We start from the raw sequence: 26,795 nt of genomic DNA, 5'->3' as shown, positions 1-26,795 counted from the left end.
TAAAAACGAGTTATAGATGACTCTATCCTGCCAATACGGATCGATAAGAGATACCATTTGTTTTTGACGATTCATCAACTAAAGCAAATTAATTACGCAGTTCTCGTGATTCAATTTGCCGCAGATGTCGATTTGATAAACATAAGCTACGATAAGATCGCTTTCAAAGCGCATCTTCGTTCAATTAAATTCACTGACTTAGCTTGTGTGCAAACAGTATCACATCAGATATCGTACTTGTATTTTCTCACATAGGATAAGGAAATAGTGCGGCCGATCGGCTACTGAACGAGTTTATTATTGCCACTATCGTGATTTGCATACGATCCATTTACTATTGCATCTCTCCTTCCGTTTATTAATACCGTAGAGTTCCTTTAAAGTCCATATTTGTCGATCACTTTTTTATCTCTCGTTCACCATTTAACATTTTCAACATTCTGTGGTTTTTACTCGACCACGTTAGCTATTTTAAAACTGTAGCCTTTCTCTTTTTTCTCTCTCTTAAGATTTAAAACTAGAATTTTAGACGAGAACCAATTAAAACTTAAGAACTTTTTTGTAATAAAATCAAATACAAAGTGTTATAGGTGGTGTAAATATTAATATTTAAACATTTTTTTTTTCATTTTTGAATGGAAAATAATATATTTTCTACAGAGATGTGCTTATATTTTTACTAAAAAAGTCAGACTTGAATAAGGTTTTACAATTTTGTCGATGATTAAGTATATAAAATTCGATATAAAATCTATGCTTTAAAAATAAAGTTTACTTGACAAAAGTTTGAAATTCAATATATCCATGGTACAACAACACATTAAAAGGTTAAACGTATTAGCTGCTTTTGTTATCCTATTTCATTCCGGACATTCATGGTACATCGGTTTTTATTCGCTCGAGTGCACAGACTTTTTCAAGATTACTGTTCGTGATGCGATTTACCGACGTTTATTTCCCAGGAAAAACCGCATGTCAAGTATTTTACTTCTTTTTTTTTTTTTTTAATTTTCTCTGCAGCGTACCAATTCGAAAGGCTATGACGATGCACAAAATCGACATAGATCTTTTTGTACGTAACGCAGTAGAAGGATTTTCTCAGCTAGCGCGGTTTTGTCCGATGTGCATTCAATTATGCTCGTAAAGGGAAATGCCATTATTCGCCAAACGCACAAAATTTGATTGCAAGGAACGGAGCGTTTAAAAGTGGAGAGCAATATTCTTTGTTTTTCCCCATCTCTTTGCATACACGAATATTTCTCTTTTTCTTCCTCTTTCTATTTTTATTTCTTTTTCTGTTCCATTTTTAATATTAATCAAAATTTATATTTTTCATCGTATAATTTGCAAGTGATGAGAGCAAAGAGATATTACATCGGGATAATCGTTTCATGAATATTTGAAAAGCAGATAATGATTAATTATCCAATAGTTCATTGAAGCGTGCAAAATTTCGAACGTGGTCTACTTCATAAATTCTCGCACCGTATTCCATAATTTCCAAAACGCGTTTCGACGCGTTTCCATTTAATCGCGATAAATAATGCACGGTTCGGGAAAGCGATTATGCATACTTGTCTATGTACACTACTTTTACACGGGATTTGCTACCGGGAACGCTAATCGCGCAACGTAGCAACTCATTGGAGGGAGAAAGAGAGAGAGAGAGAGAGAGAGAAAGGGAGAGAGAATGAGAAAGAGAGGGAACTTGCATTATGCTAACGATATTCGACAAAACGAATGGCCTGTCCGCGCAAAAAGGCAACCGTGTCATATATTAAAGAAATCCTCTCTCTTGCTCTTGGCGCATTCGATCCTTCGCGCGAATATTCATCCTGAGGAGGGTGAATTCCGTTTCTCCCTCCTCATCCTGAAGTCGCGTTCAATGGGGAGACGAGTATTCAACAAACGCGATAACTTTGTTCCTAGCCGACCTGCCTCACAGTTACCCCACAGCGTGCCGACCGGGTTTTTACCCAACCGGTGCATCTCCGAGTACGAGGAATACCAACCAATTAAAAGAACAATGGAGCCTGCAAATACCATTGTCGTACGCGCGCTCCGCATCGGGCGTATTCATGAAACGAGCTTTTTTTTGTACGCATCTCGACTTTTTTCCTTAAAGCGATAATCGTTCAGGAACGAAGGTCTCATTTCCAGCGATGACGCGTTCTGGACTTCCACCTCTCTTCGCTATTATTAATATGATTTTGTAAGGGTCGAGATAATTAAAGAGGCGAAGCAATCGCCTCCCTGTTCTCTCTTCCTTTCTCGCAATAAATCGCGATTCTCTTTCTCTTTTACAAGGCTTGTAGATGCGTCTGCGGAACTTCCCTTCATAATTATAATTCTTTTATATATAATTTTACATAAAAAATGTTCTTAATAAAAAAAAATTAATTTTTTTTTATCTAAAAAAATTATTTTATTTATTATAGTTTTGGTTAAAATTGCAAAGAATATATCAAATAATAAGCATCAAGTAGCCAATATATCGATTTTATTTTCTTCCCGATCATTCCCTACAATTATAAATAATGCTTATCGAGTTACATGAATAATTAAGTCACATTTTCGATTGACAACTCACGAGTCCATTGTAACGACGGCTATTTATTAAAATATATATTTTGCACGATTTGTATTTTTTGCAATTATAATAATTATTATTTTAAATAGAGGTTTAAATTTAAATATTTTTAATCGCGCACTTTTTAAATTCTTTGCCGATGTAATTATATTTTGTCTGTTTTTTTTTCGCATTTCACGAGGTAAAATACGATTTTTCAAATCAAGAATAATCAAAATTCATCTAAAATAAAAAGCACAAAATATTTCACACTGATTTCATAGTATACTCTCCGACAATGGTTCGTTCCATTCTCATAGCGAGATAAAAAATTACAGATTATCCATAAATTTTTATAACTAACAAAAATAAAAATGTATTTATTACAATTTTTTATTTAATTAAATATTATTTATAATATTAATTTTTATTAAATACTTATTTAATGATTTAATTATATATTCCTGAGATAAGCATCAGAAGAATTGTGCAAAGTCATGCGATCATTTGCGAGAGTCCGGGAAAGCATCGCACAATGGAACAATAAAGTGCGAGGCATTTATAATTTATTAAATTTATTATTTATGTATAAATCTAATTGTTTTGCGATAATAATCTATTTTACATTATTATGTAATTTCTCTCATTTCGATTTAAATTATTCTTTCATAATATTTCAACATTTAATTTTTATTGTTAGCGTTTTTAACTACCGTGAAAATTCGAATTAAAATAGAATTGATTAACTTCAGTAAAATCAGATTAAAAAGAATAAAACATTATTGCATACCGTCATATAAAATAACATATAAAATATTTTATACATCCTTCGCGGAAATGAATAGTTAATGCCAAATAATTAAACAATAAATATTTAGAATAAATAAATCCACAAACAACAAATAATTAGAATAAATAAATAATAAATTACTCACTCTACGGTTGTACTCCGTCGTTGTCTCTCGATTCTCTTCCAAGATTGCTACTGCTTCATGACACACTTACTCGAAAATGCAATTAATAATGATCGAGCGCTCCTATAATCAAAATACTATGATCGCACGATATTCGTGATATGCGTGATATACACACGACGCGCACTTTATTATTATTGCGAAGGCAAAATAACGCAAAAGAAATACAATCGCACGAAACTACAATCCGCTCGACACTCGCGGTTAACTGCATATGCACACAATGAGCAAATCCCGAATGACGTAACGAATTTGGCGGGAAGAATCCGGCGAAAAGGTCAAGTAACTTCATGCGGCGCCCGCCGCGCCCCCGCGGTATTAATCGAGCGATTTACACTTTTATGAATTTTCCGCACTTTAGATATGTAGATAATAGATAAGATATGCCCGTGTTTTAGAGAGAATGATTAGTATCTTACATTATAACTTAACGTAAATAACGATACGAGATAAGATTAACAATAAATATTCACGTAATGATATTTCCGAAAATATGATAGTCGCTTTCTCGCCGACTTCTCGCGTGACAGATTTCGATCTATAAATTTTGCGAAATATGTGTGTGTTTTAAAACCTACAGCTTAATCCATGAAAGCTTCCCTGACTTTCAATCAATTATAACTCGGAAACGATTAATAACACACACACACACACGCACGAATACAGATATGAAGACAAATAGTTTTTTTTCGCTGATATTTGCGATCGAGAAAAATATACGACTCTTTATACATACCGTACATCAGAATCCCGTATTTAAACATCACAGGCGAAAATGGGTTCTCTCGCAAATGGAAAGATAGAGATTACGAGGAAGTGGATCGAAGGCAGTAGAAAGAAATGGAATAGCACACAGTCGAGTGGCGCAATAGCGAGCGTATTACGGACACGGTGATGTTTCTCTCAGCGCGTCGGTTGCCAAGCCCACCCTATATAGCTAACAATAAGAACGTATACTCAAAAGAAGCGCGCGCTCGCCAGAGCGAGAATAACTTCCGTTAGTAATGATCTCCGAAACGTCGGCGCGATTTTGCATCGCGCGACTAATCTCGCCCGAACTGTCGTAATGTATCTTATCGCGAACGAAACTCGCGTAACTCGCTGTTAAATCTCATTCAACTTCCGTGCGGCGATATATCTGTACGGGACGATACTGCGTTACGATACTTTACCGACACCATTCGATATGTAGTGTACTTCACAAGGGACGCCGCCAACTAGATTGGCAAGGTTACATGTATTCAAATATATTTCGCATTTGAACTGTGCTGATTTAAATGTAATTTGTACTTTATTTCTGAGTTAAGAACGCAGTACAGTAAAGCATAAATAAATCGAATGATTTAAATAAGAAGAAATTTTGTATGAGTATATTTTATGTGCGAAATATTTCGTAGAATGACAATCAAATAATACGCGTAAACTTCAGCGCGCTTGTTTTGAAACGCATACCGATCTTTGTTTACATTCCACGCAGTGGCCTTGGCGCGGCGAGCCTTGAGAAAACCACCACATAACCCTTCGAGACGCGACCGTGAAAAGTACTTAAAGGTGACAGACGTTATTCTTTATATCTATCTAATATGAAAAATGTACAATTCTTGAAACGATTATGAATTGCTGATATCATTTGTTCGTCATTATTGAAAGTACGCGAGTACGAAACGAATCGATTCTCCAAGTCAGATAATGTCACGACGTGTTTAATTACTAATTAACAATAAGTCGTGAATTAAGAATATTTATCAGTTACGCAGATTAATGTAAATTTGTTGATAATTTATATCAGTAATGTATTGTTGAAATGCACATACATATACATATACTCTGCAAAATTATAGATTGAAATCTGTCATGCGAGCAGTCGGTAAAGCAACTATTATATTTTCGGAAATATCTTTACGTACAAAAAATGCACAAAAGTCTAAATCGCTCGATTATTGCGGGGGCGCGGTGGGCAACGCGTGAAGTTATCTGATCTTCTCGCCGGATTCTTCCCGCCGAATTCATTACGTCATTCGGGGTTCGCTCATTGCGTTCATGTTTGCAGTTAACAGCGAGTGTCGAACGGATTGTAATTTTATACGATTGTATTTCTTTCGTGCGCGTCGTGTGTAATCACTATCACGAATCCCGTGCGACTGTGGTATTTTGGTTATTAAGGAGTGCTCGATCATTATTAATTGCGTTTTCGAGTGAGTGTGAAACAGTAGCAACGGTGGGGAATAAGGAAGATGGAGAAACCTGAGAGACGATGACGGAGTACAACCGTAGAGTGAGTAATTTATTATTTATTTATTCTAATTATTTGTTATTTGATATTGGAATTTGTTATTGGATATAACTGCTAATTAATTTCTGCGAAGAATAAAACATTCTACGTGCTGTTTTACTATTATGTATATGATATATGTGATAAGTATTATATATATACATACTATTTAAACATTTTAAAAAAATATTTAACGCTCGCGTTAAAATATTTGTATTATTTATTTATTTACCAAACATGTTGTAAATTTGTAATTATTTGAATTATATTTAGACGCACAAAAGAATTATATTTTTTATAAAATTTTATAATCCATATTTAAAAACATTTTTTTAAATTTATAAATGATGTATATGTATCTTATTAATTTTATATCTAAGAAAAAAAGTACAAAATGATTCTACGAAATGATTAAGCATATTTCGCGCAATACATTATTACGTTCCCGCGGCGTCGCTAGATCCTTTATAGGGAGGTCTGTCTGTCAATACACATATGTGACAATTGAATTAACTCAAGCCGGGAATTATCTCGCACGCAATAGCTAAGATACGTGAATTGTTATAATTACGACACGTTCATTCCCGGTTTAACCGTCACGTTTAAATTCTCTCTCTCTCTCTCTCTCTCTCTCCTCCGCGAAAACGTGATCGGTAAAATAATGCGCGACTATCACAGTGCAATATTTAGTAATCTCGCCATCATTAGGTCACTAATCATTTTATTCAGTACTCGTAATTAGCGCACCAAGTAAGTTATATCTTTCTTGAATTATAAATGCGGAAACGCGCGAACGAAACTTTAGGAAAAGGAAGTCGAGAGGAAGGGAAAATGTGCTTATTCTTTCCCTGCCAGAACAATTCGCGATAATGATGTCTCGGATTAATTAATGTCGGCCAAAGGCGCACAATTCCATCTTAGATTAATTCCATGATAATTCGCCTGGGAAAAACTTTTGTAGAACGGCACCGTTACCTATATAACGATCGGGTTTATCCTGTTTATATACGCAGACACATAGCCAACGATCGATCGATCACGTCGCCGTTACAACGTTACAATCAGATGTAAGAATGCGGTGGGAGGGGGAAGGGGCGGAAATCCGCCTGGCGGAAGCGCGGCTGCCTAATCGCCTAATTAACCGCAGACGCATCGGCAATTTATCGGAGCGCGGCGCGGTGCGGAAAGACGCGAAAGCGGATATGATTAATGTTTCAACGGGCCGAAGAAAAGAGAGAGAGAGAGAGAGAGAGAGAGAGAGAGAAGGAGAGGAAAACTTCCCGGCTTCTCTCGTCGAGAGAGAATCGCGCGGATGCTGCTCTCGCATCCGGGAAAGGCAAACAATCTTTCTCCTCCGCGTATCCTCCCTTACGTGTGAAGAAATACTTCTCCGGGACGGCCGGCCGCCCATCCACCTGCAAAATAATTTCTCGAAGGGATAGTCTGGAAATGGGTGAGTTATGTTGTCTGGAGTTTTATGTTTCTACCCTTCACCCCTCTCTTATCCTCTGCTCTCTTCGCCGCCCGTCGCCGTCCGGGCCCACAGTTTCGAACTTCTCGGACGGCATAAAGCGCGGAAGAAACGTGACCAGGGCTTCGTATGGAGCGGGAACAAACGACGGTGTCGTGACCGACCTTAGGGTATCGTTGCTGGCCAGTTGCTCTGACCTCCAGCGTCATCGAGAGCAGATGTACGGCGATATACCTAGCGCGACGAAGACGGAAATTCCCGCGGCCCGACTGTAATCGAGCGTTCGTTATTTGTTTAGAAGGAAACCGACGCACGTCTCTCCCGGAAGATGGATCTCGCACTTTGCGATCGTTAAACCGCGTGCACATCGGGGAAAGGTGAAGTAGATGAGTCAACTCGTTAGACGAAATTCAAACTCAAATATCGCTTTAGCGTTACCATCCTGTCTTGCAAATGTAACTTTGAATTGTATTTAATTAAATATTAAATTTAATTAAATTTGAAATCTTAAAAGAATAAATTCTCAAATATATATATAGTTTTGTAAGAGATGGCTAAAAAGCAATCACAAGTTTTCTGTCAATATTGAAATTAGAATTACGAGTTAGAAGTTACGAATTACTCTCGAGTACAAATATAAAGTTAAATTGCGACTTTGTCACAGTTTTCCTTAATAAGCAAGTTTGGAGTTTATCGCTTGCCGATGTGCACATAGCCTTAAAACACAAGAAGCACAATTACAGAATAAACCGATACGGCTGTTAAAGCTACATAACTACATGGCAGAAAATAGATGGACGCGTAGACATTGAATAGTTCTAGTATTTAATCTTTTGCGGAATTTAATTAATAAAAAAAAAACTTTGCTTAGATTACAAGTTCTCTTATCATAATAGATGTGCCAATCATGCTTATTTGTTTTTTTTAATTGTAACATTATTTTTTATTTTATTATACAATTTTTAACGCTACTTTTTTTACAAAAACTAATATCGAAAAATATTAATATGCAGTAGAAAAAATAATATTTTTTATTCGTCAAATGTTTTAGTTATTTGAATTATTATAATAACTTGCTAGAGTCTATCTACTCGCTGATCCATCCACTTCACATTTAATTGGTGATGAAGAATAGATGTTACGCGCTTAGAATAAGAATCTGCGATCGTCAAGAGTGTTCCCGAAAAGACACGAACGTTACTCGAATATCTCTGGCCATATCTTTCCAACCTGAGCTTTCCGCGGAGGAAAGCTCCAGGTCGCCGATTGGCGAGGGCGCGAGTGATATATCGTCTCGTTCCCCTCTTTCTTCAGGGAGGCGGGAGTGCATATTAGGCGGATGATGGCTCGTAGGTGTCAAAGATGAAGCGAAGCGCGAGCGTAACAGGGATAAAAATGAAAACCGGAGGTGGAAAAGTGCGCGAACGAAGTAAAGTTGCAAAGGTTGGTGGGGGGATGGGGAAAAGGGGAGTTACTACCACTGGATTTCATTATGCAGCCTCTTAAAGTTGGCGTAACTCCCATTGGTCGTAAATATGAGTTACGACTGGCCGAAATAGCTCGGCGCACCTTACTATATCTACATATGGCTCTCCAGTAGGCCATAATTTATTTCACTGTTCGCAAAAGAAGGTCCAATGAATGAAAATGGCTGACGTGCCCTATTTACATCTTTCTCTTAATCCCTCGACCTTCGTTGAGTAAAAGTTTCGGGACGAAGTGGAGCGTAGGAGCGTTCGAAATCATTCGATTGCCGAGGCTCCGATAGAGCTATTTGATTTGCGAAGCGGCTTGCTTCGATTCCCATTGCGATCATCAACCGCTAATGCCGCTTTCGAATAGCGTGATTTGAGATCGTGGAGCAAGTCCCTGGCACGGACGTGCGAGATATTGGAATTGGAAGTTCAAATAATTAATCTGTTTGTGATGGAGAATGGTGTTGAAGTGTACTAAGTTGGTACGGTACAGGTATAATTTGTAACCGGCATAGATTTAGACCGATAAATTTCGAAAGGATCGATATACAAACTAATAAATTTGTAGCTTCGACTTTTTAATAAAAGATTCTGCAAAATAATTTTATTCAATAATTTTAAAAATATATAGTTTTTGTGCATTATATAAAATATGAAAAATTATCAAATCTTTATATAATCTATTTTGAAAAAAAGTTATAATTTAATCCCTGAGATTTACCAGGTGGCTTTTTAATAATAGAAAAAAAAATTCAGTTTAGTTATTTCATATTCTCTTTCACATATCAATAAAACAGGAGTAATAAATCGATAACAGGAATAGTAATGTGGATGTAACCGTTCGCTGCGTGGGAAAGGGAACGATATTTCCTGCAGCTGGTGATTCCATACAACACACGGTAATACTGAAATTTAAATTACTGATTTAATTATCAAATATTATATTATTTATGATCATATTTTTCTCAATTTTATGCAATTTGAATATTTTATTATTTGTGGAATACAAGTAATATATTATTGAGATATTACCTTCCAACGTTACTTTGTTACGCGACAGAAGGTAAATTCTCGTTTACCGTGTTCTGATCACGAAGAAAAAACACTCCGAGATATTATTACATAACGATATATTGCAATTTGAAGACTATATTAACGAGGAAAGCAATATTAAAGACGATTATCGTTTCCGATTATCGTTTATATCTGAGGATGGCATTACAGATGATATTTAAGATGATTCTAGCGAGTTTATTAAATTGGCAATTTGAGAGAAAAATAATTCTTGTCACTCTATCGTTACATGTATAGTACATGATTGTTATTATAAATTATTATTAAAAGTTATTAATTAATAACTGTACGTTATCATTAATTTTGTTACCAATTAAATTTAATAAAAGTAATTAAATCAGTAATTTTCAGTTGCATCACGTTTATTATTAATATTTCAATAATCATTAATATCACACAGTAATCATTAATTGTTGCGTGAAATCAAAATCATTACAAGCGCAATATTTCCGAAATATTCCATTTACGAATATATAATTGAAATGCAATATGATTACACTACCCTTTTATGAATAATATTCTTCTTTTGCATTATAAAAGCTGTTCGCAAGTGAGCTTTTCATGACAGATTTTTCGTTACATGCTGGCTTAACAAGTTAAATATCGCGGACGAGAGAGCAATAAGATTATTAAGTTTTAACTAATGTGTCGTACCAAATGCTGCAAAATCAAAATTTTATTTGCTTCGTTAAATATGTCTAGCACAGAGCATGTTGCCCGTAGCACAATACGCTGAATACACCGCATAACGCATCCATGATGCATTATTTATTGCCCGGCTATAACTCTCTCTCCATTTAACGGCGAAATACTTACCGTCCGTGTATGTAAACACAAACCGGCAATTTCTCAACCAAGTTTTCTATAAAGAACAGATGTAATCGCCGCTAATTACTATGATTTAATAGAATTCTAGATTTTTAATTAATTAGTCACGCGTGCCATAAATGAAGAACCAAGTATCGTTTTTTCAAGAGTATAAAGAGGATTAAATGCTATCTTTTTTTTATGCTATAACAATACAAATATTGAATAATCATCAGTGAGAGTATTTTAATCATTTTTTTTTTATATTGATAGGTACAATTATTTCCAAACGCTGTCAATATAACATATCACAAAATAGTGTCTTAAATTTCCAATTTCATTTTATTTTGCGCGCTTTTTTTTTTTTTCATTGTTTTTGATAAATAGAAAAATCTTTTCACAGAGGGAAACTGTATAATTCTGAAAAAATTGTAGATACAATACTTTCTAAATGTATTTATCTCATTTTTTGAACGCTTATAACGGATTTCCGGATGGCAACAATAACGATAGGAATTTTCTGCTCGATGTACAATATGCAGGAAAGGCAAATAAAACGCTCGGTTAAAACGCGGCGTATATTGCGTTACCAAGCAATTATAAATATATGATGCATACGCGCTATTGGTAACGTCAGTAATTCGCGTTAAACGTTGAATTATCATGTGCACCGGATATCGATCGACTATAACGAATCCCAGATTTTTTGTCCCTTTTTTTGCAAAGCCGTGCACCGGAAGCTTTTAATAAGCGGATGGATAAATGACTGCGCTCCTCTATAAATCTTAAACGAAAAAAGAAGAGAAATTATGAACATACGCTCATTCTCTCTCTCTCTTTCTTTCTCTCTTTCTCTCTTTTTCTCACTTTCGCATCATATGTCCCAATAATAAACGCGCGTACGCGGATCCTCGCGCGCTATAAAGCGTCGCATGACAGGACGATTAACTTCCGTGCATGTGCAATACCGTAATGCCCCATGAATCGAAATTATTGGTCATTGGATTCGGCGCGTCATGCGAACTCATTTTCCACGACTAATACAACACGAATGTACTTTTGCGCTATAAAATTGGCATCGATTATTCCTCCGATGCGCGTGTTATATATCGCGCTACTCCTTTTTTATTAATATCAACGTTGTGATAATTTTTTTTTTTTTTAATCTTTCGGATATTACTTTCCTGGCTGCTGCCATTCTCGCCGCGAATATTGCCGGGAGGAGAATAACGTCGAAGAGAGAAACGACAGATGTCCGTTATGACGAAATGGGAAGTAGGAAAGCTCGGGAAGCTCGCGACTACGGGATTTAAACAAACTTCGTCGGCACAAAGTCCATCCAGACGCGCCTGGAACATCGTTGCCCCACACAAAATGTGCTACGCGGTTACGCCTCTATATATATACACGTATATATATAAATACACGTATATATATATATATATATATATATATATATATATATATGTGTGTGTATGTGTTCCGTGTGTACTATATCACCAGATTTCGCATACCGTGCATGCGCTTACCTGCACACACGCCCGCGGCGTTATCTTTCCAGGGTCCGTACGACAACACGAGCCGCAATGCGCGAGTGAGACGCCTGAAAATTTTCGCGACAACTTTCGCGAGGCAGAGGAGCTATCTCGGCTCGTTACCTCGCCTTTCCGTTAATCTGCCCGAGTTTGCGAAACCGCCTACTCTGTGTGTGTGTATGTGTGTAAATACATATATATTTCATTCTATCATCTCTCTTATTTCGCTTTTGCGGTCTGTAATGTTTCTGCCTTTAATACAGCCGCGGATGCATCGTACAATTTTGGATGCAACGTACTTGTTGCCAGATAATGTCCTTATCCGATAATGATAATCGTCTAACATCACGCGAGCTTAATACATAATGAGAAAGTATGGCGTTGCAGTTAGGAATAACGTATAATAGAACTAATGCGCGAGACAATTATTATACGATGTTCTCATATACAGCATGAAGGAATCGTAAAGCATTATTTGCGACCTTTAATATCGTTCGCATTAGATATTAGAAATAAATATCTTTTAAAGAAAGAATTTGCATGTTTGATCGCTATTAATTACGAACAACGTTTCGTACCATACGATACGATCGTGTTATCAATTTTTCACCAAAGCTTATGTTTCACATTGTTATTATTATTATTCCCGGATTAAATTACGCGCGTATTATTATTCCCAATATATTCGTCTATTTTATTTACATCGAGCGAATGCAAGAAAATGAAGGATCCACAATATATCGAATCGTATTACGCGGCAATAAGCTTTTCGTCTCTTCAAACTCAATGGTCATTAAGTGAATCGATGAGGCCACTGAAGGATCTCAGGACAATCTAAGGTACCGTAAGGAGTTTACGAATATACAGAGTCACTAATCGTTAAACTTCTACTGGACTTTCCAGAGAATTGCTATTTGCCATCGTCTGAGTTCGCAGAGCATTGTCGATATTTTCTACACCTATCGATACTAATTAAAGTTACTTGCGAAATGTCTGTCGACACAAAGACAAAGTTTTCCTAGTTTGTGGCATATATATATAGTATAGAGTACGTACAAAGATATGACGTATATAACATATAAAATATGTAGTGCATATATATATAAATAAAAGATAAGTGCATTTTATTTTACAGAATAGCGTTGATTTGAGATTTTTTTTTATGTGATTGTGATTAAGGAAATAAATAAAATAATTGAGAAAAAGTTAACTTATTTAAAATAAAAATTTGAAGAATTTTCTCGATTGTCAAAAAAAACTTGTCCATTTCAAATTTTTATTACAAGATATGCGCTTCTAATATATTTGATTTGCGTCAGAGTGAATGTAAAAAATTTGATAGCTTCTGATAAGATATGCGATAAGAAAATTTTTAAAATGAGGAACAAACTTTCTGAAATATTTATGTAGCTGCTAGTTTTACTGGTACCACACATGCAACGACTAATTTATCTGTGGCTAAGTCTATATAACTTCTTTCTTGTATATTTTACATGGGCGGAAACAAAAATAGGCAGGTATATTTATATAAAAAAAATATATATATAGATATTATATTCATGAATCAGAAATATTTATCATTATATATTTTGCAAATATGTTTACTTCAATCTATGGTTATGCAATATCAAATTTTCATATACAAATTATATCAGAGAGATAGAGTTGGCAAAATACGAGATATTTATTTATTAAATATTTATTAAATAAATTATTGCCGTTGACTTAAAATCGATAAAATTTACAGGAACTATTTGTCGTTAACAAATTTATCAAACGTACAAATGATTTTGCTTAGAGCGGCAAAATCGCGCGTTCTTACGATCGCTGAATACGCACGTATAAAAATGTCTTGATTCTGCGCGCATCGATATGATTTCACACGAACAGAGTCGAGCGATTCCAGCCGCCCTATGAACTCTACGGCAATTGTGACTAAATTATGCCATTCGACATCCCGGAACGAAGAAGAGGAAGAAAAACGCGCGTTCCGAGTCCCATTCCCACGATTGTAGATGCGAGATAACTTTTCTCCGCTCGGTCGTATCTTTCGCGCTGATCCCGACGACGAATGGGGTCATCCTCCAAGTTTTTCGAGTTCGACCAACGAGTTTGCGCATTCAGGAAGAGAAAGAGAGAAAAGGAGAGAAAGAGAGAGGCTGCTCCTGAAAATTTCACGGTGCACTGCGTGAATTCGAACCTACCGATAATTTTTTCACACCTTCCTTAGAACGTATAAGACGTTTCGATAATTGTCGTGCCGTAGAAAGGAACGACTAATTTAAATTGACACGCTAATTAATTACTATACGGCCGATTTACTTCCGTAAATAGCTTTTATCTCGCGTCGAGTTAGCGCGAATTTCTTATACGAATTATGAGAAGATATCGTGATCGAGTCGATGTTGCATAAACATTGGAGCGATTTCTTGTGGCAGTTTCAATATAGTTCCCGTCGAGCAAATAGAAGCGAATATCGTTATTAAAATTAACTACGGAATTTCCAAGGCATTATACGGATCTCTCGTCTAAGATGAGTAAAGTAAAGAGAGAAAATTCCGAGGCGCGACTAAATATCAAAATAGAGTATTGCGTATCCAAGTTAATTGACACACAATTTATTATAAAAGTTTCAATATTGAAATATGCGATGGTAAATATTCCAGAGCAAATTAATATAGCTCTTTTGCGATGCGATATATATAAAAAAGAGCATCGATCGAGATTACTTGCTACATTGAAAAATCCGGATATCTATAAGGCCGTAACGCAATGCTGGAATATCCGCAAATCCGACAAATCCCAATTTCATCTGCACCATGTACGAATGTTCCCAGAGTCGAAATACTGGATTCACTGTAAAACAACGTTTTTGCTCTAGACAGTGACACATTCATCATCGCATCGCGTGTGTACTCATTCAATCAGAGATTGCATTTTGAAAGAGAAAGAGAAAGAAAGGGAATTATTATATTTGACGTTTCATTAAATAAATACGAGCGAAATATTTACATAAGAGAAATTAAGCTATTAAAGGGAATATCTCCTATTATACGGTGTTTTTTATCGATCATGAACGTCTCAAATGATATATAAAAACAACTGTATAGTTTCCGAACCCGAGTTTTTTTCTTGCACTCCGTTAAATTAATTTGCGCATAAACTGTGATTAAAACGCATCAGCCGTAAAACATTACAATTTATTTCTAAAAAAGATATTTATCATTTTAACACCGTGAGTGTTGATTTATTCAGAAAAAAGAATGCATTTTTTACAAGTTGCTTCACCGTAAAATAACCGTAAATAAGAGATTCAAAAAATGAAAAATGAAAAATTTTTGATTGATTTAATTTCAAAATTCGTTAATTTTTTGAGAAACCTTATCATGCTTCGGAGATAAGAAATACATTATATTATTGCATGCCAAATACAAACGAATAAAATTCATGATTTAACAGGCCGAAGGCGAAACGTTTAATTATCTCTATTTGTTACTAATGTATAGCGTAACGTACATAATGATAAATGCATCATGAGACCAATCATGCCGCAAATAGCGCTTGCAGGATAAGTTTAGTTCTCGGGCAAGTTTCTGATACGGCGAGCTATTATTGCGCTTGCAAGGGTCAGACTCGCAAAGGTAGTTAACGCACGCGATATAAATTACATAATCCGAACGGAGAACTGTGTCAGATGGTAGGGGAAGGTGTAGTAAACGTGACGTGGCAAACCGGTACAAGCCGAGGGTGGTAGGGGGTGAAATCTTATCATCGACATCCGCTGGGATTTCAAGTGCCAGGTAAACAGACTCGTATTTGAGATTTCCCATGCGGGGTTGACAGAGAGGGAGAGAGCGAGGGAGAGAGAAAGAGAGGTCAGTTCCGGAATCAGAGAGAAACGGAAACGATAGAACGAACTGAAACCGGCAGGAGAAGATGGCTATAAGAAAAGATGCTGGAGACGAAAGTGCGAAAGAAAGAAAGAGAGAGAGAGAGAGAGAGAGAGAGAAAGAGGAATGTCGATAGTCCTCGAGTGGCCCGGTGCGTTTTTTTTTTTCTGGACAATTCGATACAAATAAAACCAATTGGTTTCCTAAGACGTCTTTATTGGATGAAATTTTATCCGCGTTAGATCGAAACTTCGAGCCATACGGCCGGAGAATTACATCTTTCGTTTCCTTCAGTATCTTCTTGCTTGGATTATGAGTCTTTCAACTCTTTCCATCGCGCATTAAAAATGCATAATGTTACGCGTTTATTCGTCGCGGTTCATCGTGATTGGCCGCTTTCCATCTTTGTTTTCAATCATCTCGTATGCATTTTAAGTAGGATCGAAGGGTGCGAGGTTTACATTTAATTTTACCGGTATGTAGAGCTCGTATATTTTCGTAGATCTCTGTATAGAATATATCTCGCGTGTGAAAATCCGGTCGGTCAATTAGACAAACACATACCGGGAAAACTTTATCATGGCAGATTTCTCCGGTGATTTGGAGTTTGTCGGATATTCGTCGAATGCAAATGCTCGAGGTTTACGCGACGAATTTTACTACTGTTGTCATGCAGAATGAGAACATTGTCACATAGTTATACGCGTTATCTGTACATTGCGACACGCCCGCAACGGGGCTTGATGAATATTTGTCGGAAAACGCATCATTCGCCGCTTTCAGAAAGCACGTAACACGCACACGTGCGTACATATATACATACAGATATAGGCGGATCGCGTTAAATGCCGACAGCCTTGAAAACTGCGGCGTAACAAAATTCGAGCTCGTTCAACCCGCTCGTATTTTGTTCCCACATCTCTCTGTCACGCGCTGCCCAAACTCCCCCCCAAAAAAAAAAAAATTTCCTTGTAAAATATTTCCGCGTGCCATACAGTGGTGGCGAAAAAATTACGGTGTTAGTTAGCCGCAAGCGTCGAGTTAATTTTCACTATATCTCTCCCATGAGCCCCCCGTTAAATACGCTGTTTTTCCGCTCGGGGATCGTTGACGCGAGTATAATTTAATTTAAACATAGTACAAACGCTTGCTCATCATTGCACCGAGAATTAAAAAAGTTTGTTAAAAACGTTAAAAACGTTAGAGAAAGAGCACCGATAAGAAGATGCCCTCGCAGAGAGTTAAATATGCTCTTGCTCATTTATCGCGTGAGGAACATACCGCGCAATTAGCGCGTCCAAATTGGAGAAGGCTTCGCAAAATCGATACAAATATCCTGGTATATTCACAATCATCTATATTATTTTGTCTATATTAGAATAAGAAATTACATTTTTACGAAAATTTTATTATTTCACGTAACACATGCCGAATGTAATTTTTTGAAAATATCTCGCACACACATTTGCGCATCTTTATCACAATTCTGATAACACAAAATAGTTATATTTATATCATACTTATTTATCAAGTAAACTCGGAATCGAGATTAAAATAATACAATTGAATGAGACGTCTCGTCCTCTCAGCTATTGTAGGTACTTGAATACATTTTCTATAGTATTAAATATCATTGAGATATACATAAAATGAAACGATCGTTGCATGAAAGACGCAGAACGCTCTTCCGTGGAAAAACGTTCAACTCAGAGAACGATCGATGGAGTATATATATTCGAATAGTGTGTCTCTGTGCGCCTTTGTGTGTCCTCTATTCTTCATATACTTGTGTATCGACGTAGCTATATATTTTTCAGGTGAGCCCTTTTACAGTTCGGCGCGCAGCTCTAAGGAGCCGCGCTACCAAGCGCATCCGGATTATGGCGCAACCGAAATTCCTAACTAAGAAATATGATGCCGCGTAAGTGCACAGTCGTCCGCTCTACTACCTCGTCAGGTTATCGCGAGACCTCTACAAAATTTATTATCGCAGCATGGCGCCGCCAGTTTCCCCGCGTATTCACCCCAAGACACTTGCGGCGAAAAGCAGCAGACGTATTGTCGATCTGGCGTTACCCAAAAGAAGGTGCATATATCCGTTTGCTAAATACTTGACGGGAGAATCTTGAATTGAATACACAATCAATCTTATATTTAAAAAACCGGTTTATATTATAATCGATTCCAGAAAATTAAAAGCAATAATTTATAATTTATTTTTCATATTATTTGTATATATCGTAAAATTATTTGAATTATACAGGGTGTCTGAAAACTTTTGACAACTGAGTCGAAAAGTCCTGTACCATTGTGTAAAATTCGCAATAGTTATTGCGAATTCAAACATATAATTATTTCGCAATAGTTATTGGGAATTTTGCAAAATGGTATACGACTTTTCGATTTTTCAGTTTGGCCCAATCTACCGTCACACTTTGGGTGTGTCAAAAGCTTCCGGACACCCTGTATATAAAATAAAAATATATGTTTGATAACTACAATTGTTATTTAACACAGTTTTAATATATCAGCTGAGAATTGATAGCTAAAACTTGGTAGATGATAAACGTACGCTGACTTAAAAGCATCTTAAACATTAGAATTCTACTGGAGAATGTGAAATTGGCAGCTACGAAAACCATGAGGGCAGCCGTGGGCGATCTGTTGGGGAAGGTTCGAAAGTCGCGGTACCAGCGGTATCGCGTATTCTGCAACGCGCGTCAAGAACGAGAAGCAAGGAAAAAGTAGAGTCGATATTTCCCACCATCACATGTCACGTTTTTCTCTGAGAACGACACGCGCATCCTAGAAATAATCTTACCTCGGATTTGCACAAGTAACCGATCTCAGCGGTAAACGTGAAAAATACGGAAAAATTGTTTATTTCAATCCCGCTACGGAAATTATAAAATGAAACGCATATTCATATACATAAACACATACACACAGTAACGGTTGTTTAATTTTTCATAACACATTACAAATATCAATAAAATAAAACTTGCATGTAAATTGTTCCGGAATCAAACCGCGCAAATGTTTACATCCAAAGAACGATGTTAATTTTTTGTTCAAATAATTTGATTTTATAAAATTGCAGCAATACATTAGCAAATAATAAAACATAAGTTTAAACAGCTTTTATATCGATTTCGCTAAAGAACGAGGTGCTTCAAATTCTGTGTTTAATTGATGGTGTTCGCGCGTGATACTGTGTGTGTTCTAGAATTAATTATTAATAGTGCTCAATGATATTCGGAATTGCACTTACGCTGAACATTTATTGCAACGGTTACAATCATTGTGTGTGATTCAAAAGCATCAATTTAATAGTTTCCCGCGATCCATTTACCGTGTAATACGTGAGGCTATTTCACCACAATGCATGACAATTATAAGCACATTTTTCATTTAGAAATTCTTTAACATTTTAAAAAGAAACTTTTCTTCATCGTGAAAATCAATAAGTGCATTATTTTATATTTTAATGATTATATTGTTATTGTTTTCTATTCTTTTCACACAGAATTATAAATATTATTAAATAATTAAAATATAATTAAAATAAATGGGCAGAGAGACTGGTGTTGGCAGCTTTTTAAACTAAAATATGAATGAAATATTAATCAATATTCCGAGTTGACTTTGCCTTAACAAAATATTTTAAATTCCCGCGATAAAATACTTCGCTCTAAATCCAGGAGGAGACGAATGGCCAAACTGCGCAAGGCTCTCACAAAACCGGAAGATTGGCAAAGGCACATGCGGGTTTTAGAAAGGCTGGCCGCTCCGAAGATTGTCGTAAGGCCCAAAAAGAAGCCCGTAAGAAAAATGTCGTTCTCGTTCATAAATCAATACTAATCGATCTAGATAAGAGCGTGTTCGGTTTCTGACGACGGGGTCAATCGATCGTGTGTCTCCAACATTTCAGAAAAAGAAAAGGATAAGACCGCTCGACATTGAGCGTATATACTCTTTGGCTCTTCCGATTGTTCGAGATATACCAAAAATCAGGGATCCGTTGACGGTGTCAAAGCGGGCGCTCGCTTATCGGATCACCAAGCGAATAGAGAGCCTCGCGGTTGAAAAAGAACGACCGGAGATCAAATTGCAAATACCAGGCGCCGTTCGGCCGGCCGCGATGAAAGCCATCGGTAATATACGCACGCACTTTTTTCAACTTCTTATTAATCGTTTTACCGTCCACCAGTCCCTTGCTGATTTCTCGCTCGATATTCATCGCTATCGATTTGAAGGAAGAGCAATGGTTCCGTTATCATTTATATCAGTTCGCTGTACCGATACTATTACATGCTATCGGATTTTCGTAACTGGACTTATATGGGGTGTCCCAGCATGCGGATATCTTTCCATCTAAGGATTCGATGACAAATTTGCTGTATTTTTCTCTTACAAGTATTTTATGGAAATCTTGCTTTTTCATTATTTTTTATAAAAATTTTTTTATATAAATTTTTATAGAAATTTTTATATAAATGTCTTAAAAATTAAATGTCTCGAAATAAAAAATAATATTAAATTTCTCATTAGAGTTAACTAAAAAATCAAACTTTTGTAATTTCGTATTAATATAATTCGGCAAAATGCTTTTATTTTTTAATATTAAATAATACAGAAAATACAGATCTTTTATTTGTTGAAAGAAATATATTTAACAGAATTTTTCTGCAATTTTTGGGGGGATAAATCCTCTATCATTTCTAATGGACTATTACGGCTATCGTACATATCCGATGAATTTGGGACACCCTGCATAGTAAATCCGTGATTTCGCTGGCCCCATTTCTATACGTCGGGAAAGACGACGGATTTACTCCTCGGTGGCTGCGCGACTGTTCAATAGCTTATGCGGTAACATTGAGGTTTCACGAACATATTCTACATATACGGAATAAAAATAAAATTCATATATATGAATTTTATTACATATATATATATATATATATATATATATATACATTTTTTTTTTTTTAACGGGTGCGCAACAGGCATACACCTTTCAATATTCATCAAACACTGATGAAAAATATCAGTTAGATTTTATTACAATATTAACAACATTGAAAATATTTTTATGTGAAATTGTTAATTGAGCGAAAATTCAATAACAATTTTTTTCATGTATTATATACATTTTTGATCAATATCGCGAGAATATTCCACTATTAATTTCAAATATCACTAAACTCGCGTGATATAATGCGGAATTCGCGTTATCTTTCCGTTCAACCATAACTGCGTGTGGTAACGATTTTGTAGCATTTGATATAGACACAGGGAGATAAACGGGACACGGTCTACACATTAAGCTCGCAGTACACGAAACGTGTTTTGTTACCGATCTGCCTGCAAATGCTGCTTCACTTGGTGTACTGCTCGTCTACAGACCGCCTTGCCTATAGCTCTATTTCGTATCATAATGTTCGCCACACTTGTCGGTATATTATAATTATTTAACGAAAATGTGTCGCTTGCAATGCGAAAGCACGCACACCCACATCGTTTATTCTCTATAATTTCTCTTCTAGATATATATGCAATTCTATTTAATAATGCTTATTATTAAGCATATATATATATATATATATATATATATATATATATATATATATATATGAATCAAATGCGATTATATTTCTCTATTATTATATCTCATTTTTGTTAATTATTATTTTCATTAGTATACCTTACTTTATTAAGTCTGTATTTTTATTATTGGATTGTTATATGAGTTTTGTTTTTATTATTTTAATATTGAATATTTTTTTCATTGTATTGTTTATTTTTTATATTTCTTGCTAATTTAGAGCTCTATTCAGTTACTTTTTGCATACATCGGTCATTTCAGTTCTTATCTCGCTTGTGTATACCGTGTCCTGCGGCGCGTTCGTCGGCCGCGTCTGATTAAACGACGTCTTCTTCTACTATCGATCGACTAGGCGGCCGTGCGACAGTAGATTAATTTTCCTTTGAACCGTCGCGGTAGGAACGTAAATAAACGGGTCTAAACAGTCGAGAATCGATTGTTGGATCAAACCTGTGTATCGAGGGTAATCGGAGTCTCCCTGTTTCTCTCTCTCTCTCTCTCTCTCTTTCCCTTTATCTTTTCCTTCTCTCTCTAAGTCAACTTGAGTATCGTCTTATGCCGCCTGTGTTGTAACTTTCTCTGCAACATATTTCTAAGGGGATGCCTCCTCGAGTTTCTCTCCGAGCTATCGTCGAGCGTAAACCGACGTCTCGTCGCTGACGTGGAATTTAATTTCGCGCGCGAGACGTTGCCTGATACAAAACGTACAAGTCCATCGAGCCTCTCGGCGATAATAGAAAAGGCGTGCGATACGTAAGACGAGAGCCGACCGCTTTTAATTTTCTCGTAATAATCGCACGCTACGAGAGCGAGTCGGTGCACAATGCATTGTTCCATTGAAATCCGTCTGTAATAAAATACGGGACACGAGAGAGAGAGAGAGAGAGAGAGAGGAGAGAGAGAGATATAGTGAAAAACACTCTCGATCGCGTTCAACTTTTGTAATATATCTTTCACGCGCGCTCTGGCTATAAAGCAAGAGACATAAATCAAAATATTATACTTTTCAGGAAAGGCGAAAGAAGATTAAAATATTAAATATTAATCAAATAATTCTCTCTTTACGCTGTTAATGCTGTTAACGTTCTAAAAAGAATTATCCACATGTTATTGAATTATCTCAATTTCGACAAATATGATTTTATCTCTTCGTTTTAGAAAGCAGAGAAAACATAACAAAATTATTCAAATCGCTATTTTCGATCAAGACAATTCCAATATAAATGTTTCTAAAGGTCGATCCTTAAACATTTTATACAGTTTGTTAAAAATTTATTTATTTATGAATGTTTTTATATCCGCGCGCGATTATAATTAACGGATGCTGGCGCAAACACATTGCATGTTTAGAACATTAATTCACATTGCCATTATATAGTCGTGTAACGTAACTGCCAACCAACTAATCAAACAAATATCGCGCGGCTGTGGTTCGTGCAAAATGAAATTCAGATGAGATTACATTTACGGTAACCGCGCGAAATAGTTTGTTCCATAATACAATGCAGTTAGTCTTGCGTCGTGTGCGCGGTGAGCTCGTTGATAAAAATAAAGCGGCAGCAAGGCAATGTTAATGGATAGGACTGACCATTCAGACGGTATAACCCGGTTTAATGCCGCAGCTTCCCAGAGAGTAATCGCTTTGGCGAAACCCGCTCAACGTCCTGCGGGCATGCAGACGGACTTACGCGAGGACGCCTTCGTTGTCTCGCCAATGGCGTTAACGGCAAGATGTTCCCGACGTCTCAAGACTCTCGCCAAACCGAGGAAGTACCCTACACCCGTCTTCAAGAGATTGAAAACCGCGCTTAGACGATGAAACAGCATGGGAATGGAGTAAAATTTTATAACACATCCACGGTTTAATTGCAGTTTTTTATCCTCCTCGAGTGCAGAGTTGGCGAGTTAAAAATTAGCACTTGTGTCGCAATTTCCGCATGCATATAATCTCACAAATGAGAACCAGATTGTACATTTTCAGCTTTCCCAAGCAAAAACATATTATATTATAATCACAATGAATGTAATACGTTGAAAAAACATTTACGTAATAATCTGAATACCTTGATGTAACCTAAATATATATACAGACAAGTATACATATATATATGTATACTTGTCTTTATAATAATAAACTATGATTTAGAATGGCCATTAGAGATTGCATTGAATATTGCATCGCAAGAATAATAATTCACCATACATGCGAGATAATCGGGGGAACGCATCTCGTATTAACGCTTTCATGTATTTGTGAAACATGTATAGGATACACATTATTTATTTTGCAAACGCGCACTATTGGCCTTGCCTCGCGAGACAGTACGTGCAATATATCAAAAAGCATACAGGTCTGTGTCGCGTTGCATTATGAGCGCGTTGCGGCAAAATCGTGAGATATAACCAACGTCGACGTCGTAAATTAGGCCAGCCGGCAATCTGCTAGCGCTCGAAACGGATTACTGTTACGTAATGTTATAACGAACATTCTAGCTGTCGCGCAACTTCGTAAAGACATTCCGCGTTCGCGTGATATTTCGAGTGGAAAGACGAGGTCGCGAGAGCGAGGCGCGCTGGACTTTAACGCGTTCGGTATTTTCTTATTTGTGGAAGGAATGCGCGAGAAATACGACACACGCCCTTAAACGCTTGACGATATTAAAGGAACGTTTATACGGCAAAGCGCGGAGGGAAGCGTTGCTCTTTTCGCGCGCGTAGGATATTTTCTCTCGGAGCCGACGGGCCGACAATTTCATTTGCGTAAATAATAAATGGAAGTAGAAAGAAGAAATAATGGATTGACGGTAATAATTAATTATATTTAAATTGATCTTTTATCACGACAAAATGCATATATGATTTAAGAGCAAAAAAATCTATTATCTACAAAGGTTGAAAGATTGGATAAAATTATTCGAGTAATAATCTGTACTTATTTACATAAATTATGATAATGTGTTGGTCAAATATAATACTTAACTTTCCTCCCGTTTTTTATTTTACTCACATTTTTATTTTATAAATTCAGTACGATACTATGCTTTCGCCTCCTTAAATGATACAGACATTAACATTCTCGACATTGCAAAATTATTTAATTAAAGGTACGTTGTACGTCTTTACCTTTGTAGAGAAATTAAAGGCACTGGTCTTTGAATTTGTAGTCGCGCGCACATTTTTCTTCTCCGTTACGCCCGACCTTTTCTTAATTAACATCTCGTTCTCTTGCTAATAGCAGCGTAAGAAGTGAACGATCAAAGTACATAAGCTTTACAAAAGGCACGCTCGAGAGACCTTTGGCAAGCAGCCGATACTTTCTCCGATATATTTTGCGCAGCTTCACAAACGATTGCATCAACGATTGCATCAATGATTTCGATCGTCAATACGAATACGACACTCGTTTGTGATAAACTATGCTGAAACGTGTCGTTTTGCATACCGTATTGCGCGCGCGTTGTTTCCCATTTCAGGTATTTATATTCCTATTTGCAGGAAATTTCACGCAATGCATACCGTGCGTGATAATCGGTTCTGCTTTAATAGCAAGCGACCATATAAATATCTTCAGCGAAATGATTAATTGAATTTATATGAACGTTATAAACATTTATCTAATCGTTAATATGTGAGCTTCGGGTGTGTATGTATGCGTGTGTTGTTTGTACCATTAAAGCATTAAATTTTAATGATGTTCTTTAATTAGTTTAGAAACTTCTTGTCCATTTAAATATAAATATATTTAACGTCAATATGAAATAATTTGCAAATAATGTCGATTTTTTTTTTTGATATTCTCGTTGAATCGAAAAACTTAAATTCATCAAAGAATGCATCATTGAAATTTATTGCTGTGAAAGAAAAGATGTCCTATAGAAATTTTAATATAAATTTACAAACACAAAAACGGTAAATTTTTATTTATATCGAATACACACACACACACTCTTATCCACAGCATTCTTGACAGCCTCCCTTTCATCACGCAAAAAGCGATTGATAACAAATTCTATTGTGGGTAAAGAGAATCAAAGGATCGAAAGGCCAGCTTTAATGCACAGGTATGGACTCATGCTAAAAATTCTAGCTTTGTCCGAAAGCAAATTTTGTTTCAAAGGGTCACCTCCATACATATCCCCCTCCCTTTCTCGCCTCCTTCCACCCTCTTCGCCACCACAACCTTGATCCGCCGTTTGATCCAACGGGGATCTGGTTCGCATCAATAGCAGAGCGTCGGACAGTGAAACAGGAGCATGAAAAATGGATCTGAAGGGGTTAAAACGATTCAACAAACGTCAGACGCGCAGTGTCGTCGGTCGAATTGTGACAAGATATAGGAACTTTGGCGGCGGGGACGGAAGTGATAGGACCTTCTAAATACACTCCGCATGGTCGACTCGCGACGGATCGACCGCGCGGATATCGCGCGGTTCGAGCGGAATATAAATGTAAACGGCAGGAATATGCGGCCCCGATCCGCTCGCGCAATTCCATTCACGTTCTGACACTCCTACGTCCCGGCGGCTGTCACCGACCAGAATAGCGCGGTCCGCGTTTGACCCCTCGCGTTCCATCCCATCTCCATTCCTTCTCCCCCATCCCTGGTCCACAGATCTGCATCCTCTTATCGGAGTGAGAGGGCGTTCGGTTACCCGAAACTATGCGTGGCAGCTACTCGCGGTCACCTAAATCAGTGCCTCTCAAATTGGGTTAAGAACTCTCAGATGTTGAATAATTTTATTTTAATCGGTTTATCTCAGTGCGTATGCTTGGCAGCATTTTGTGAACCGAATGAGAAATAGTTATTTCGGCAAAATTTATTATGCTCATTACACATATTATTCGATGATAATTTTAATTGTCAGTTTTTTTTTTTCTTAAATTTCACTTACTAAAGTTGATTTTTATTATATTTGAAGATGAATTTAATTAAGTAACAGTTTCATTATTTTCTTTTTAATTATACCTAAGAAAAAAATGAAGATTGTATGGGCATAAAATATGAGAAACACTGAGATAAATTGGAATGCAAATACAATGCACGTTGAGGTCGGCATTTATGCACTCTCTGAATATTTTTATAACGGAGATTATACGTTTTGCTTGTTTCATATATCCAG

The 26,795-nt window shown here is 36.5% G+C and overlaps 1 protein-coding gene across 1 annotated transcript; it reads left to right on the top strand.

The window, feature by feature from the left end:
• Positions 1–17,292: 17,292 nt before the first annotated feature.
• Positions 17,293–23,494, top strand: LOC126859417 (uncharacterized). Its single transcript, XM_050610697.1, has 7 exons — positions 17,293–17,406; positions 17,885–17,988; positions 18,061–18,153; positions 18,668–18,811; positions 19,769–19,900; positions 20,082–20,221; positions 23,298–23,494. The coding sequence occupies exons 1-7, from the start codon at positions 17,293–17,295 to the stop codon at positions 23,492–23,494; spliced, it is 924 nt and encodes a 307-aa protein (XP_050466654.1).
• The last annotated feature ends 3,301 nt before the right edge of the window (positions 23,495–26,795 follow it).

The sequence above is a fragment of the Cataglyphis hispanica genome, chromosome 3 (assembly GCF_021464435.1).
Source record: "Cataglyphis hispanica isolate Lineage 1 chromosome 3, ULB_Chis1_1.0, whole genome shotgun sequence".
Lineage (NCBI taxonomy): Eukaryota > Metazoa > Arthropoda > Insecta > Hymenoptera > Formicidae > Cataglyphis > Cataglyphis hispanica.
Note: the sequence above shows the minus strand (reverse complement) of the source record. Positions and strands in the feature narration are given on the sequence as shown.